This window comes from Thermobia domestica, chromosome 10 (genome assembly GCF_964235325.1).
Source record: "Thermobia domestica chromosome 10, izTheDome1.hap1.1, whole genome shotgun sequence".
NCBI lineage: Eukaryota > Metazoa > Arthropoda > Insecta > Zygentoma > Lepismatidae > Thermobia > Thermobia domestica.
In genome coordinates this window covers 73,371,652-73,388,900 of record NC_137463.1, presented here as the reverse complement: position 1 = coordinate 73,388,900, position 17,249 = coordinate 73,371,652, and the positions used below count along the sequence as shown (strand labels likewise).

General features: G+C 37.9%; 1 protein-coding gene across 1 annotated transcript; it reads left to right on the top strand.

The window, feature by feature from the left end:
• Positions 1 to 12,150: 12,150 nt before the first annotated feature.
• Positions 12,151 to 15,441, top strand: LOC145661507 (uncharacterized). Its single transcript, XM_081726825.1, has one exon. It carries the CDS (start codon positions 12,151 to 12,153, stop codon positions 15,439 to 15,441), a length of 3,291 nt encoding a protein of 1,096 aa, XP_081582951.1.
• The last annotated feature ends 1,808 nt before the right edge of the window (positions 15,442 to 17,249 follow it).

Genomic DNA, 17,249 nt, shown 5'->3' with positions numbered 1-17,249 from the left:
TTCTATAAGACTTCCCATACTTGTGCAAAGCAAAGTTTGAAAGTATTTAGTTAAATTACCATCTCTCCTAGTTTTACCGTATTTGTAATAAATATACCAAATTAAAGCCATTTTAAAGCTGGCAACTCTGTTTTCTATTCTAAACATTTTATTTTTGTGTGTTCTGTGTTCGGCTATGAAGAAAACAAAAAACCTGATGGTTTAGACACTGCACGAACGAATCATGGCAAATAAATTTTTAAAAAGTTAAAAATAGAACCAAGGTTCCTGGGGAAAAAGTGGGAGGTAGGTAAAAGCGCTCAGTCCATAATTGGAGAATGATTTTCTTAGCAACATTAATTAAAACATCAGCCTGATATCGAGGCGCTGACAGCGCTGGTTCGGGATTCAACATTATTCATTATAGACTTTGTCTGTTTCTCTTCGCTTTGCAAATTAATAACGAACGAAACGAAGCCCTAATATTAACTCAAGAGACTTTCTGATGGGAATACTTCCCTTTTAAAAGTCTTAAAAGAACTTTTTTTTCTTTTTTTCTTTTTGGAATATGCCAAGACGAAATTGTTTTTAGAGAAGAAGAGAAAGAATTCATAGTCTGTGCTGATTCTCTTCATTGATATATTTTCTGAGCTAATAAGAAAGAAGAATGCTCACTAAAGATATATTGATAGACCTCTCTTTGTCAATTTTCTTTTTTGAGTTGATTTCTTAGGAGAATATTGATTTTTCCCTTTTCTTGTCTTTTCATAGATATTTCATTTACAAAAAAAAAAAAAAAAGTTTCTATTTTGGAAACCCATCTATATACCGGTACAGAACAGTGGGCAAGAAGAAGAAGAAAGGTACTATGAACAAATTGAAATTTCTCTGATAATTTCCGTAGCACACACTAACTTTATCAACAGATAACACATTCCTTCTAGGTGGTGTATGTTTAATTTAAGTGAGCCCACTATTAACTGTTACGCAATGTGACAAAACCTATTTATAGCTTAAATTATATATTAAACACTTCAAGACTTGTATTAAATTATAAGCATGTATATGTAGCCTCTAGTTCTCCCTTCGGACTTGTGTTACTAAATAACATCGTTGGAATTTATCATAAAACGAGTACCTAACTTTGGACTTTTATAAAAATCACTATATCAAGTGGTACAACAAAAGTTTTAGTCTGTTTCAATTAGATGAAATTGTAAAAGGTCGGGAGATGGCGTGTTTGCGTATAAGAGTGCGTGATTAGTTTTTTTTTAAAGTTTATACAAATATTTTATAATTCCTTATCTCCCTTTTAGTGAAATCAGGGCCATAACTTGTGGGGGCAGGGGGGCAACTGCCCCCCAGAGAAGCTCCCCGCCGTTCGAAGGGGGTCTGACTTTAAGACAAAATTTTCTTACTCCATATACGATACGAACTTGAAATTATAAATGAAACATCAGAGGTTCACTACGTTACATAAACAAAACAGCACACAAAAGGTAAATAAGACAAAAATGGGTCGTGGGCCTATTTCAGTAAAAATGTCTACTATTAGGGGCCCTAGAAATAATATTTATTCGTATGGCTTTGAGATTTGTCAATATTGTTTCCGTAATTAATTTGTTATGTATGGAACGGGCCCAGGGGCGTAACTAACGGCCCTGCAGACCTTGCCGTGCGGGAGGGCCCATAAAAAGTAAGAGAAAGATGGAAAGAGGGGGCCAAGAATTAGAAAAACAACTTTTTCTAGGATTCCCAAATACGCATATTAATGCTTGCCTCCCCAGAAAAGAATCTAAGTTACGGAGCTGAGTGAAATATACATATAAATTCCATTCATAATTAATAACATTCAATTTTACAATGAACTGTTGCAAATCTACATCAACATGCACGGCAGTGCATGGCAGCCAAGTTCCGCGGAGAAAATAAAAACTGGCCTGCACTGCCGTAAGCATATTATACACGAACAAGAGTTTTGGGTAAAATCGCCAATTTCGAGGCTTTGTAAAAACGATTCTATTAAGGGTAGAAACATGAAATTTAGAATTTAAGGAGATATCCGAGAGATGTACTCATATGCCAAATCTCACATTCATACCTTCAACCATATTCGAGTATTGGACCCCCAAAATTTGCAGTTTTCAGGCTCACTGACTCACTGACTCACTCATCAAATTGATTAGGTACTTCCCAATGAGATAGAAACGTGAAACTTTGCATAAAGGTACCCTATAACAACTTGAGTATGGAAAAAGTCCGAAATCTGAGGAATGTCATATGGGAAATTTTTTATGGGCAAAAAACTGTCCTTAGCCAGGAAAAAAATCGTTTTACTTACTCACTCATCAAATTGATTAGGTACTTCCCAATGAAACAGAGACGTGAAACTCTGCACAAATGTACCTTATAATGACCTGAGTATGGAAAAAGTCCGAAATTTGAGGAATGTTTTATGGGAAAGTTTTTATAGGTAAAAAACTGTCCTTAGCAAGGAAAAGAATCGTTTCACTCACTCACTCATCAAATTGATTAGGTACTTCCCAATGAGATAGAAACGTGAAACTTTCCATAAAGATACCCTACAATAACTTGAGTATGGAAAAAGTCCGAAATCTGAGGAATGTCATATGGGGAAATATTTATGGGCAAAAAAACTGTCCTTAGCCAGGAAAAAAATCGTTTTACTCACTCACTCATCAAATTGATTAGGTACTTCCCAATGAAACAGAGACGTGAAACTCTGCACAAATGTACCTTATAATGACTTGAGTATGGAAAAAGTCCGAAATTTGAGGAATGTTTTATGGGAAAGTTTTTATAGGTAAAAAACTGTCCTTAGCCAAGCAAGAAATCGATTCACTCACTCACTCAGCAAATTGATTAGGTACTTCTCAATGAGGCAGAGACGTGAAACTCTGCACAAAGGTACCTTATAATGACCTGAGTATGGAAAATGTCCGAAATTTGAGGAATGTTTTATGGGAAAGTTTTTATAGGTAAAAAACTGTCCTTAGCCAAGCAAGAAATCGATTCACTACTCACTCATCAAATTGATTAGATACTTCTCAATGAGATGGAAACGTGAAAGTTTCCATAAAGGTTCCCTACAATAACTTGAGTATGGAAAAAGTCCGAAATCTGAGGAATGTGCTATGGGAAATTTTTATGGGCAAAAAACTGTCCTTAGCTAGGAAAAAAATCGTTTTACTCACTCATTCATCAAATTGATTAGGTACTTCCCAACGAGACAGAGACGTGAAACTCTGCACAAAGGTACCATATAATGACTTGAGTATGGAAAACGTCCGAAATTTGAGGAATGTTTTATGGGAAAGTTTTTATAGGCAAAAAACTGTCCTTAGCCAAGCAAGAAATCGATTCACTCACTCACTCATCAAAATGATTAGGTACTTATCAATGGGATAAGGACGTGAAGCTTTGCACAATGGTACCTTATAGTGACTTGAGTATGGAAAATGTCCGAAATTTAATGAATGTACAATGGGTAAGTTTTTATAGGCAAAAAACTGTCCTTAGCCAAGCAAGAAATCGTTTCACTCATTCATTCATTAAGTTAATTAGGTACTTCCCAATGAGCTAAAGACTTGAAACTGCGTAAAAGTACATTATAATACCTTGAGTATGGAAAAAAGTCCGAAATGTGAGGAATGTGCTATGGGAGTTATTTACGGGCGAAAAACTAGTCAAACACAAATCGGTTCATTCTCTCCCTCATCAAATTGATTAGGTACTTCCCAATGAGCTAAAGACTTGAAACTGCGTAAAAGTACATTATAATACCTTGAGTATGGAAAAAAGTTCGAAATATGAGGAATGTGTTATGGGAATTTTTTAATGGGGGGAAAAGTATCCATAGCCAAGCAAGAAATCGATTCATTTACTAACTCATCAAATTGATTAGGTAATTCTCAATGAGCTAGAGACGTGAAGCTTTGCATAAATGTACCTTATAATGTCTTGAGTATGGGAAAATTCCGAAATGTGAGGAATGTGTTATGGGAAATTTTTTATGGGGAGAAAAGTGTCCATAGCCAAGCAAGAAATCGATTCATTCACTAACTCATCAAATTGATTGGGTACTTCCCAATGAGATAAAGACGTGAAACTTTGCATAAATGTACCTTATAATATCTTGAGTACGGAAATAGTCCGAAATGTGAGGAATGTGTTATGGGAATTTTTTTATGGGGGGAAAAGTGTCCATAGCCAAGCAAGAAATCGATTCATTTACTAACTCATCAAATTGATTAGATAATTCTCAATGAGCTAGAGACGTGAAGCTTTGCATAAATGTACCTTATAATGTCTTGAGTATGGGAAAATTCCGAAATGTGAGGAATGTGTTATGGGAATTTTTTATGGGGAAAAACTGCCCTTAGCCAAGCAGAAGTCGGTTCATTCACTCACTCATCACATTGATTAGTCACTCTCCAATGAGTTAGGGACGTGGAGCTCTGCATAGAGGTACATCATAATGAGTTGAATATGGAAAATGTCCAAAATTTAAGGAATGTGCTATGGGAAAGTTTTTATGAGCGAAAAACTGTCCTTAGCTAAGAAGAAATAGTTTGATTCACTCAATTATCACATTCATTAGGTACTTCCAACGAAATAGAAACGTGAAACTATGTATAAAGGTACCCTATAACGATCTGAGTTTGGAAAAAGTCCGCAATTTAATTAATGTGTTATGGGGAAGTTTTTATGGGCGAAAAAGTGTTCTTAGCTAAGTGGAAATCTTCCACTGACTCTCTCATCAAACTGATTAGATGTTTCCCAGTGAGATAGAGACGTGAAACTCTGCATAAGATGTAGTGACTTGAGTATGGAAAAACTCCGAAATATGAGGAATGTGCTATGGAAAATTTTTATGGGCGAAAGCTTGTCCTTAGCCAAGCATAAATCGGTTCATTCACTCACTCATCACATTGATTTGGCATTTCCCAATGAGCTAGAGACGTGAAACTCTAGATAAAGTTACCTTATAATGACCTGAGTATGAAAAAAGTCCAAAATGTGAGGAATGTGCTATTGGAATTTTTTACGGGCGAAAAATTGCCCTTAGCCAAACATAATTCGGTTCATTCACTCACTCATCACATTGATTAGGTATTTCCCAATAAACTAGAGACATGAAACTGCATAAAGGTTCCTTATAGTGACGTGAGTATGGAAAAAGTCCAAAATTTAGGGAATGTGCTATGGGAAAATTTTTTTGGGCGAAAAACTCTCAGACAAAAAAATAAATGATAATAAGACTAATACTAATCCAACCATAACTAGCGACACACCGAATCTGCAATAAAGTATTTCCTAGTCCAAGTTCTAGCAGGAGCTCTCCTGATAATAGTAATCATCCTTTTTTAATTCAGGGTGCCTATAAATATAATAAACATAAATAAATATTCAGAGTGCCTAATTTCCATCTCACTCCTTGTAATTTATTTGTGTTCTATTTCTTTTTGAAGGGGTCATTAATTATTGCGAGATATGTCATGGGCTAGTAATGTTTTAAAATAATGCACATGCTTATGTTATAAGTTGTTAGGTTTATGCTGTGCAAATAATGTGTGTGTAGAATTGGAAGCAGAATAACATGAATGAGTATTCATGGAATAATTTTGGATGTATCTGTTAGTTAATCGACTCTATTAATCGATGATGTTTAGTGGATTATCTGTGGCTTACTTCCAGCTAATTATTTGTGGTAATTCAATGTGGTATCGAAGCTATTGAGTAATAAATATTTAAAGTGCATTTGGATTATATTTGATGGACTCTGTTGCTAAGACTACCACGGAACTTAGTAATGTGTTCTTGATGAAATTATAGATAAACTCAATTGTGGATAGGAAATAAGAATAACTCTGGCGCAGTTCCAGTTTAGACGTTCCCTTTTTCAGTCATTGGAAAATTTTATTAAAAATAAATCTAACGTTTGCCGCAGCAGTCGATTAAGAATCTACACTTCAATATAACAAGAAGTCAGCAATTCCAAACTTTTTCAGTTATCATAAATCTATCGTAAATCTATCGTAAATTCTTAGGTAGCCTACACATATGTATCATCTATAGTAGCTGTTTGAATTGATATTCATGTACCCGTTTCTTAGTAACGTACAATACGTGTTCTGTGTATTTGAGGTTTTCCACTGGAATTATTATGTACATTGGAATTTCTTTTGTTTAGGCTATTTAAGCACGAATGGAGATGGAGATGATAAGATTACCCGACGGCTCCGAGTTGAAGGTCAAAATTATTAAAATTTTGGGCGATGGATCGTGTTTATTTCGCGCACTATCATATTTGTTGTTTGGTAATGAGGAACGTCATCTAGAATTAAGAATTCAGATAGTTGAATACATAGTGGGAAGATGGGAGGAATACAGAATACGGACATGTGACGTTGTTGGAAATCCCTATCCCTCTTCCCGGGAATACGTGCAAACGATGATGAGGCACACGACTTACGGATCTGCATGCGAAGTCCAAGCGGCATCGGAAATATTTAATGGTCATCGTTTCAAAATCTATGTGAACGAGAAGCATATTTACAGTTTCGGGTCCGGAATCTCAAAAAGACTTAGGTTTTCGGGAGACCTACAGAGTGGTCATTTTGATGCGTATGAGATGTTAGACGATTTAGACAGAAGACAAGGGAAAGAAGATTTCTCGTGTGTATTAAGTAAGGTTAGTAGAGGAAGTGAAATGCAGTCCGTTGTTAAGAAGTCACCTGAGATTCGAGTCTGTAAAGAAATGACATGGGATGAACAAACTAGTGTTGAATCGAGTGCATCTAAAAAGAAGTTTGGAAGACCAAGAAAAGTTAAACGTGGTGCCAAGAAAATATCTCATCTTAGTAGGGCTGAACAAGTTAGACGCAATTCTGAGAAATATATGAGAAAAAAGCAAGATTCTAACGTAAAGGAGGTTGAGAAATACGAAGAAAAAATCCTTGATATTCAGGAGATGGAGATGATAAGATTACCCGATGGCTCCGAGTTGAAGGTCAAAATTATTAAAATTTTGGGCGATGGATCGTGTTTATTTCGCGCACTATCATATTTGTTGTTTGGTAATGAGGAACGTCATCTAGAATTAAGAATTCAGATAGTTGAATACATAGTGGGAAGATGGGAGGAATACAGAATACGGACATGTGACGTTGTTGGAAATCCCTATCCCTCTTCCCGGGAATACGTGCAAACGATGATGAGGCACACGACTTACGGATCTGCATGCGAAGTCCAAGCGGCATCGGAAATATTTAATGGTCATCGTTTCAAAATCTATGTGAACGAGAAGCATATTTACAGTTTCGGGTCCGGAATCTCAAAAAGACTTAGGTTTTCGGGAGACCTACAGAGTGGTCATTTTGATGCGTATGAGATGTTAGACGATTTAGACAGAAGACAAGGGAAAGAAGATTTCTCGTGTGTATTAAGTAAGGTTAGTAGAGGAAGTGAAATGCAGTCCGTTGTTAAGAAGTCACCTGAGATTCGAGTCTGTAAAGAAATGACATGGGATGAACAAACTAGTGTTGAATCGAGTGCATCTAAAAAGAAGTTTGGAAGACCAAGAAAAGTTAAACGTGGTGCCAAGAAAATATCTCATCTTAGTAGGGCTGAACAAGTTAGACGCAATTCTGAGAAATATATGAGAAAAAAGCAAGATTCTAACGTAAAGGAGGTTGAGAAATACGAAGAAAAAATCCTTGATATTCAGGAGATGGAGATGATAAGATTACCCGATGGCTCCGAGTTGAAGGTCAAAATTATTAAAATTTTGGGCGATGGATCGTGTTTATTTCGCGCACTATCATATTTGTTGTTTGGTAATGAGGAACGTCATCTAGAATTAAGAATTCAGATAGTTGAATACATAGTGGGAAGATGGGAGGAATACAGAATACGGACATGTGACGTTGTTGGAAATCCCTATCCCTCTTCCCGGGAATACGTGCAAACGATGATGAGGCACACGACTTACGGATCTGCATGCGAAGTCCAAGCGGCATCGGAAATATTTAATGGTCATCGTTTCAAAATCTATGTGAACGAGAAGCATATTTACAGTTTCGGGTCCGGAATCTCAAAAAGACTTAGGTTTTCGGGAGACCTACAGAGTGGTCATTTTGATGCGTATGAGATGTTAGACGATTTAGACAGAAGACAAGGGAAAGAAGATTTCTCGTGTGTATTAAGTAAGGTTAGTAGAGGAAGTGAAATGCAGTCCGTTGTTAAGAAGTCACCTGAGATTCGAGTCTGTAAAGAAATGACATGGGATGAACAAACTAGTGTTGAATCGAGTGCATCTAAAAAGAAGTTTGGAAGACCAAGAAAAGTTAAACGTGGTGCCAAGAAAATATCTCATCTTAGTAGGGCTGAACAAGTTAGACGCAATTCTGAGAAATATATGAGAAAAAAGCAAGATTCTAACGTAAAGGAGGTTGAGAAATACGAAGAAAAAATCCTTGATATTCAGGAGATGGAGATGATAAGATTACCCGATGGCTCCGAGTTGAAGGTCAAAATTATTAAAATTTTGGGCGATGGATCGTGTTTATTTCGCGCACTATCATATTTGTTGTTTGGTAATGAGGAACGTCATCTAGAATTAAGAATTCAGATAGTTGAATACATAGTGGGAAGATGGGAGGAATACAGAATACGGACATGTGACGTTGTTGGAAATCCCTATCCCTCTTCCCGGGAATACGTGCAAACGATGATGAGGCACACGACTTACGGATCTGCATGCGAAGTCCAAGCGGCATCGGAAATATTTAATGGTCATCGTTTCAAAATCTATGTGAACGAGAAGCATATTTACAGTTTCGGGTCCGGAATCTCAAAAAGACTTAGGTTTTCGGGAGACCTACAGAGTGGTCATTTTGATGCGTATGAGATGTTAGACGATTTAGACAGAAGACAAGGGAAAGAAGATTTCTCGTGTGTATTAAGTAAGGTTAGTAGAGGAAGTGAAATGCAGTCCGTTGTTAAGAAGTCACCTGAGATTCGAGTCTGTAAAGAAATGACATGGGATGAACAAACTAGTGTTGAATCGAGTGCATCTAAAAAGAAGTTTGGAAGACCAAGAAAAGTTAAACGTGGTGCCAAGAAAATATCTCATCTTAGTAGGGCTGAACAAGTTAGACGCAATTCTGAGAAATATATGAGAAAAAAGCAAGATTCTAACGTAAAGGAGGTTGAGAAATACGAAGAAAAAATCCTTGATATTCAGGAGATGGAGATGATAAGATTACCCGATGGCTCCGAGTTGAAGGTCAAAATTATTAAAATTTTGGGCGATGGATCGTGTTTATTTCGCGCACTATCATATTTGTTGTTTGGTAATGAGGAACGTCATCTAGAATTAAGAATTCAGATAGTTGAATACATAGTGGGAAGATGGGAGGAATACAGAATACGGACATGTGACTTTGTTGGAAATCCCTATCCCTCTTCCCGGGAATACGTGCAAACGATGATGAGGCACACGACTTACGGATCTGCATGCGAAGTCCAAGCGGCATCGGAAATATTTAATGGTCATCGTTTCAAAATCTATGTGAACGAGAAGCATATTTACAGTTTCGGGTCCGGAATCTCAAAAAGACTTAGGTTTTCGGGAGACCTACAGAGTGGTCATTTTGATGCGTATGAGATGTTAGACGATTTAGACAGAAGACAAGGGAAAGAAGATTTCTCGTGTGTATTAAGTAAGGTTAGTAGAGGAAGTGAAATGCAATCCGTTGTTAAGAAGTCACCTGAGATTCGAATCTGTAAAGAAATGACATGGGATGCACAAACTAGTGTTGAATCGAGTGCATCTAAAAAGAAGTTTGGAAGACCAAGAAAAGTTAAACGTGGTGCCAAGAAAATATCTCATCTTAGTAGGGCTGAACAAATTAGACGCAATTCTGAGAAATACGCGCGGAAAAAACACGTTAACCGAAAAGCGGTCGATAAATATGCGAAAAAGAACCCTGATGTTCACCGTAAGGCGGTTAAGGAATACATGAGTAAAAAACCCCATGTTAACCGAAAGGCTGTTGAGAAATATGCTGCAAAAAATCCTCATGTTCACCGAAAGGCAGTTGCAAATTACAGCAAACGTAATCCGGAGGTAAACCGAAGTGCAGTGAGGCGTTATACTGCCAAAAGGATAGCACATTTGAAGGATATTAGGAGCACTGTAAAACAACTAAAGCGAAAATACGAGTTACGGAATAGGCCTTTGTTTAAATTTAAGGGAAATTTGGAGGCAGTTCTTTTAAAATTGGCCAAAAAGGTTAGTGGAAAAAGTGCTGCAGAAAAACGCATGGAAGCAGAGGCATTGCTAAAGTGGACTCTGCTTGAGAGATCAAAGGCTGTTCGGCAATACGTGAATGTTTGGGAAAGTGTAAAAAAAACAGTCAGTGTGTTTGTTGAAAGAATGCAGAATGCAGACGAGCAACTAGACATATTTTCGAAATTCCTGTGGATATTCGGCCCTTCCATTCACACACCTACCCAAGAGCCGTATTACTATGACGCATGTTATAGAGATTTGGCAAGTAATGCTGAACCAATCAGCTTGGATAATGGAGGTCGGGCTATGAACGTTTTTCCTGAAGTAGTTGAAGCGGAAGATAAATATGGCGGTAAGGTTGTTTGGCAATGCAGTTACTTAATATGTGACTTTACCTATGAGCAGCTAAAGACACTGGGATGTATCTTAAAGTTGCTATGTAATAGCAATCCTAAAAGGTTAGTAATGTGGAATTTTAGCAGGGATATGTGTTTATTCAAGCAAATCATGCCACATTTCCCTAAAGTTCGTACGTTGGTACGAAAACTGTATTTGTTGATTGAATGCGTGAAATATTTGCACAAAATTGACTTCGCTATGGAGAAGGCCAATGCTGAGACTTTAAGAGAGATTTGTAAAAAGACTCAATGCGGAAAATTTGTCCTGGAAAGTAATGGAAGGCATTGTATTAGGGAGGATGATATAATTAGAAAATTTGAAACAGCGTTTAAGGCCCTGACAAAGAAATCTCTAGATATACCAATACACGATTGCATATCTTGTCAGAAGCTTTGCTTTCGTAGTGATGTAACTTGTCTCGAAAAGATGAGAAAACCACTAACGTGTACAATGTGGAAAAAGCTTACAGATTATCTAGATGAGAAACAAATTTTGCGAAGTAGTTTCATTTGCAACTACTGTCTTAGCTTTTTTCACAAAAATGCTTTGCCTCCTACATGCATATTAAATGGATTATTTGTAAGCGATCGTCCAGACGAAATGCAACAGCTTAATGACTACGAAAAAATTCTAATTCAAAGAGCCAAAGCTTTTCAAGTTGTTGTAAACATGCAACCAGTTGGAAACAAAAACATTCCGAACAGGCAATTGGTGAAAAAGGTTAAAGGTAGGACTTTTCATTTACCTTTGCCCCTGGAATGCACACTTGAGAAAATTTTTAAACCGGAAGAGCCCATAAATAATAACTCAGAGTTATTCGTAATGGTTCGTGGTGCTCCGACGAAAAGCAAAATCATCTGGGAGTCGCTCGTTTCGGTGGATAAGATTTATAGAGTTCTACAGTATCTGAAAGTTTGCAATCACCTGTACCGCTCCATTGTTTTACCGCAATGTCCAGCTGATTTGTTAGAAAACTTAGATCAGGTAGAGTACGATATACCGGAGGTTACAGATGACATACGAGAGGACAGGGAAGGTGCGGCTCTTGTAACTCAGATAACCTGGAGGAAGACGTTGAAAATTACTATGCGAAATATACAATATATCCTATTCACGAGAACAGGAAAAACATCAAAGCAACTGCTCTTTATCAAATGCTCAGGATAAGGGCCGATTCCTTGGATTCCCACGATAAGCTTTTAGATGTGAAGTGCTTTCCTGATCTTTACCCGGAGGGAAAATTTGGACAATTTCATGAGAGGGAAATAAAGTTAACTAGTTCGGAATTTATCAAGGCGAGGCTGAAGTCGAAGCACTCGCAATTCCGTCTGAACCAGCAATATCTTTTTTATTTGTTGAATGACGCGAATCTTCGACAACTTAGTGCTGGGATATTTTATAAGCTTAACACATTGAATACCAAGGTGAAGTTGACTGCCGCACAGTATCTTGATATGCTTTCTAAAGAGGAACTAGAAGGGGAGTTGATGGCAATTTTCTCTCGATTGCGTAACACTGAGCAATATTGGACCCGCCCTCGAAATGACGTTCAGTGTATGACACAGTATTATGGTCCGGCTACCTGGTTTTTGACTATTAGTCCTAGTGAGTGGCTTTGGGAGGACCTAGGCCACTATATTAAGAGTGTAAATGGCCCGGAGATGGTGACGAAATCGATTGCTGAGTTAGTGGCTATTGATCCAGTTTCCACATCTCGCTTTATAGATCATAAATTCAAGGCCATGCTAGCTTTCCTTTTGTCTGATGCTGCGCCTTTGGGAAAAATTGAACATTATTTCTGGAGACGAGAATACCAGTCACGTGGGCTGCAACACTTTCATCTGATGCTATGGGTAAAGGATACACCCGTTATAGGTACTTCTTCAGAGAAAGAAGTAAGCGAGTTTATTTTGAAATATGTAACCTGCGAAGTGCCTGATAGGAATCTGAACCCAACTTTGTTCCCGCGCGTCAAAAACTTCCAGAGGCATCGGCATAATAATTATTGCATGCGAAATAAGAAGACAAAGACTGGTTTCAAAAGGGTTTGTCGTTTTGGTTTCCCGAGGACTGAAAGTGATCAGTTTGTACTTAGAAGTGTAACGGAATCTATAGCTGGTCGGAAGACTCTGACCAGTAACAGTAGATTATATGCACTTCCAAGAAGCAAAGATGAGGCTTTCATAAACGATTACAATCCCGCAGTACTGTTAGCTTGGAACGGGAATATGGATTTGCAGTTTGTTGGAGAAAAATCGGCAATCTTGAACTACTATGTGACAAAGTACACAACAAAGAGCGAGAAAGGTCATGTAATGGATACCTTCCAACAAATTAATTCTACCAAATCGCTTTGCAGTAGACTACACAACATAGGATTACGGGCATTGAATCATAGGGACTGCGGTGCCCTTGAAGCAAGTGACACGCTCCTTGGTATTCCGCTTTACGGAACAGATTCAAATACAACCATTCGGTGGTTAGATGTTAGCATGACCAGAAAGCGAAGAGTGAAGTCCCGTTCTGAAATATCTAAACTGCCGTCCGAATCGACTGACCTTTTCTATGAGTCCTGGGTTGATGATTATTATCCTAATAGGCCGAAAGAATTCGAAGTCATGTGCTTGTATAATTTTGCTAGGCTATTTGATGTAGTTACATCAAAGCCTGCGAAAGTACATGATGACGATAGTGTTTACGAGGTTGGTAAAAGCAAGTGGTTGAGAAAACGAAAACGCCCGTATTTAATCAACCATTACAAATACAACCCCGAACAAAATCCGGAGCTGTATTTCCACTCCTTGTTGCTAATGTTCAAGCCATGGCGAAAGCTGGATGATCTTTTGAATGGTTTCAGCACATACACCGAAGCTTTCCATGCTTGCAAAGACACCTTAAAGGAGGGCTTGAAATACGAAGAACTACAAAATGATCTACGCGAGAGAGTTGAACACGTGTTTGAATTAATAGAAACAAAGATTGCTGAGCTTGATGCTGGTGATGAGATTGAGGATTACGGACCTGATAACCCGGTGGATTTTCAGCCTAATGAGCTAATATCGGCTATGGATGATTTAAAAGCTGAAAATGTTATGTTAGATGGGGACTGTGGCGTAGAAGAAATGGTTTGTCAGCTTAATGCAGATCAGAGACGAGTTTTTCAGTATGTTATGGACGGAATTTACAGCAGTGAAAGAGGAGGAAATCTCATTAGACACTTTGTAAGTGGAACAGGAGGAACTGGTAAAAGCTTTCTTATTAATACGACAAGAGCTTGGGTTAGACAAAAACTTGGCAAAAATGTAGCAGTGAGCGCTCCAACTGGAATTTCTGCCTTTAACGTAAATGGTGTCACAATATATCGGCTGTTTCAGTTACCTGTTGAACATGGTAGTGCCGCGAAATTTAGGTTCTTGTCCTATGATGTTTTAAAGACAGTGCGCGCGGAAATGCAGAATACAATTCTTTTTATCATTGACGAGATTTCTATGGTTTCTAACGTTACGCTTGTCTACATTCATATGCGAATGACAGAAATTTTTGGCACTGCTGACGAACATGATGGTTGGTTTGGGAGGAAGCATATTCTATTATTTGGTGATCTGCTTCAGTTGCCGCCCGTACATGGGCATCCTGCATATGAAACGCTTTCGAGACAACAGGTTGAAAACTACATCGGAGGTATTAATGTAATCAATCTTTGGAGGGAGTTGTTCACATATGACGAACTTACGATAAACATGCGCCAACAAAATGATCCAGAATTTACTAATGCTCTGAAAAGGATTCGTGTAGGCGCACTGGCAGAATGCGATGTAAAATTGCTAAATTCTCGAAAGATCTCTTTCAGGAGTAGAAGCATGGGCGGTAGGCTGCGAGAAATTACGGAACTGTTTGCAAGTCTTCCTCCTGAAACAGTTTGCCTGCTTCCAACTAGAAACATGTGTAGCATACTTAACCAGGCTATGTTAGAAAATATACCATCCCCAGAAATAAAATTGATTGCTCAGGACTCTATTGAATGTCCCAGGTATTTGCGAAAGAAAGTAGAAGCAGCATTGGAAAAGGCAGTAGATGACTGCTCGGTGACAGCCAGTCTTGAACATACGATTGTGATAAAGGTAGGTGTGAAAGTGATGCTTCGACGTAATATTGACGTTACTCTGGGACTGGTGAATGGCGCAATTGGTGTGGTCGAATCTGTTACTTGGGATGTTGATAATAAGGAAAGAGTAAAGTCAGTTCGCATCAGATTTGCTCATGGTTTAGTGCATGATTTGGAGCGGACAAAGGCTAAGTTTCACTTAATGAATAAGGCATACATACTTCGAGCTCAATTTCCAATATCAATTGCTTATGGCATTACTGTTCATAAGAGTCAGGGTCTGAGCTTGAATAGCGTTGTCTTAGACATAGGAACGAGTGTATTTACGTGTGGACAATCCTATGTAGCACTGTCACGTGTGAGGTCCCTTAGCGGACTACACCTAATAAATTTTGATCCGAGTGAAATAAAAGCTTTGGAAAGTGCAGTGAGAGAAATCAACAGATTACGTATGAATTATAGACCAGATCTAAAGATCGTTGATGTGAATAAAACGAAGTACAAGCGTGTAAACGATAGAAAATGGGCTTGGAATCCTTTGGCTGAAAAAGTTCAAGAAGAAGTTGAAAGTAACAGGTCAAGACGAACTACCAGATCTGTTACGAAGAGGAAAAGGAGTATGTCGCGGAGACACGATTAAGTAAGTGTTTTAGGGAGGTATAATGTAATGTGGTCAACAGTGAACTTGGATTGGTGTGTGAAAACTAACTAGTCGATTTGTTTCTAAAACAAATACATTAGTGTTGATTATTGTTATGTAAGGGTCCATGGATTAGATTCCCGTTGATGTCAGCTCAAGGAATCATCGTTAATTTTATAGATTTTTAAAAACAAATCGTTGATGCATTCTAAAGCTTTGGGAGTGCTTTTGTAATTTTTATTTTTTATTTATTTTCTTTGCACAATAAACACATATACATTATGCAGACTTCTTTCTTAGTTCATTTCCACAAACAAACAAGCTTTTCTTCAACTTTTCCTTCCATTGCACCTCGTTGTTTGTATTTTGCTTCCCCGTGTCAGCTTGTAAGAAATATAATTGATTTCGGTGTATGAGATTGAACTTCCTAGTTGCTTTGTAACGAGGAAAATAAACATTCCGAGACCTTTGTCTTCCACAATTTTGGCATACCATGAGGAGTTTCCATTCGCTTTTCTGCAACATTAAAAGATTCTGCAGGGTTCAATGACTTCAAATGTGGTTTAGAGGAGACGCGTGTACCTGAGGTCCACAGCCTTCATGTACAACACCCGAGATGACAACGACCTTTCTCATAATAGTGGAAGGTGTTACATCGTATCTAGTTGGAGAAGATCTAAGCTGGGACCCAGAAGACTTTCCGAGAACAAAACTACCGTCCGAGGAGAAAAGAGAGGATTGGAAAACTAAATTTCAACGGATTCACATCCAGAAACCAGACCATGTATTTTCACCTACAAAGCAAGGCAAAGTACCAAGCAGACAATTGGGAATTCTTACGCCAAACATTCCGAAAGTTCGTCATCTACTTAATTCATATCTCTTTACCTTAATCTTTTTAGTTTGCAGTACCTATTTCAAAATCAATGTTAATCTTTTATTTAAAATTCTGTAACATTAACTTACATACCCTAGTTAAATACTGTTTAACTATCTTCTTATAGCTATCAAGTCTGTTAAATTTATCCATAGTTTGTTTAGTTTTAAACTTTTAACGTACCATTTACGAAACGTTTCATTAGAGACATCACAATGTCAAATCTTGTATCACAAATTTGGCGATGGAGCCAAAAGGCCGAAGCCTGCCCTGCTTTCCACGTCCGGCTAGCTACCATTGGATACGCATCAGATCAAAGCAGATGGCGACGTTTACGAGTCTCAGCTACCGCAGCAGTGGCGTGTTGGAAAGAATTTAGGATATGTCCAGGAATCGAAATCATGCTACGTGGTACTTTACGTAATGTTATCCCCTTACCTGATGATAGCTCGGATGTGGGCTTGTATGTAACCATAGTAGTCGCGAAATGGAAATTTGCTATATTAATGCAAAAAAAATTATAACAAAAATGATTTGAATAAAAATATAAACTAGGATTTCTTGAAACAAGTATCAGATAATCTTGCATATAGCACATTATGACTCCTTTGAAAATTTATAATCCTAAATTTCAGTGCAGCAATATGTGGCAATTAAGATTCCCAATATACGCTATTAATAAGGTGTACTACAAAAAGAAGTGAAATATGAACAAAAACACCAGAGATGCAAAAAGTGCAGCCAAGTTCGTCAGCCTCAAAAAGTGTTGAGATGAGGATGGATGAGCCAAGTTCCTTGGCCACTGCATCTGAAACGAACACTGGAACTTGGCGCGAGGTGTCAAGGAAAATTATGTTAAGGAACCTTAGGGATAGTGGTGGTGGGCGTAGTGGGTTTGGGACCACCACCAACCTTAGGAATATCAGCTTTG

Bases quoted from the DNA above. Each gene is read 5' to 3' on its own strand.
- LOC145661507 (XM_081726825.1), top strand. From the start codon at position 12,151: ATGCTTTCTAAAGAGGAACTAGAAGGGGAGTTGATGGCAATTTTCTCT.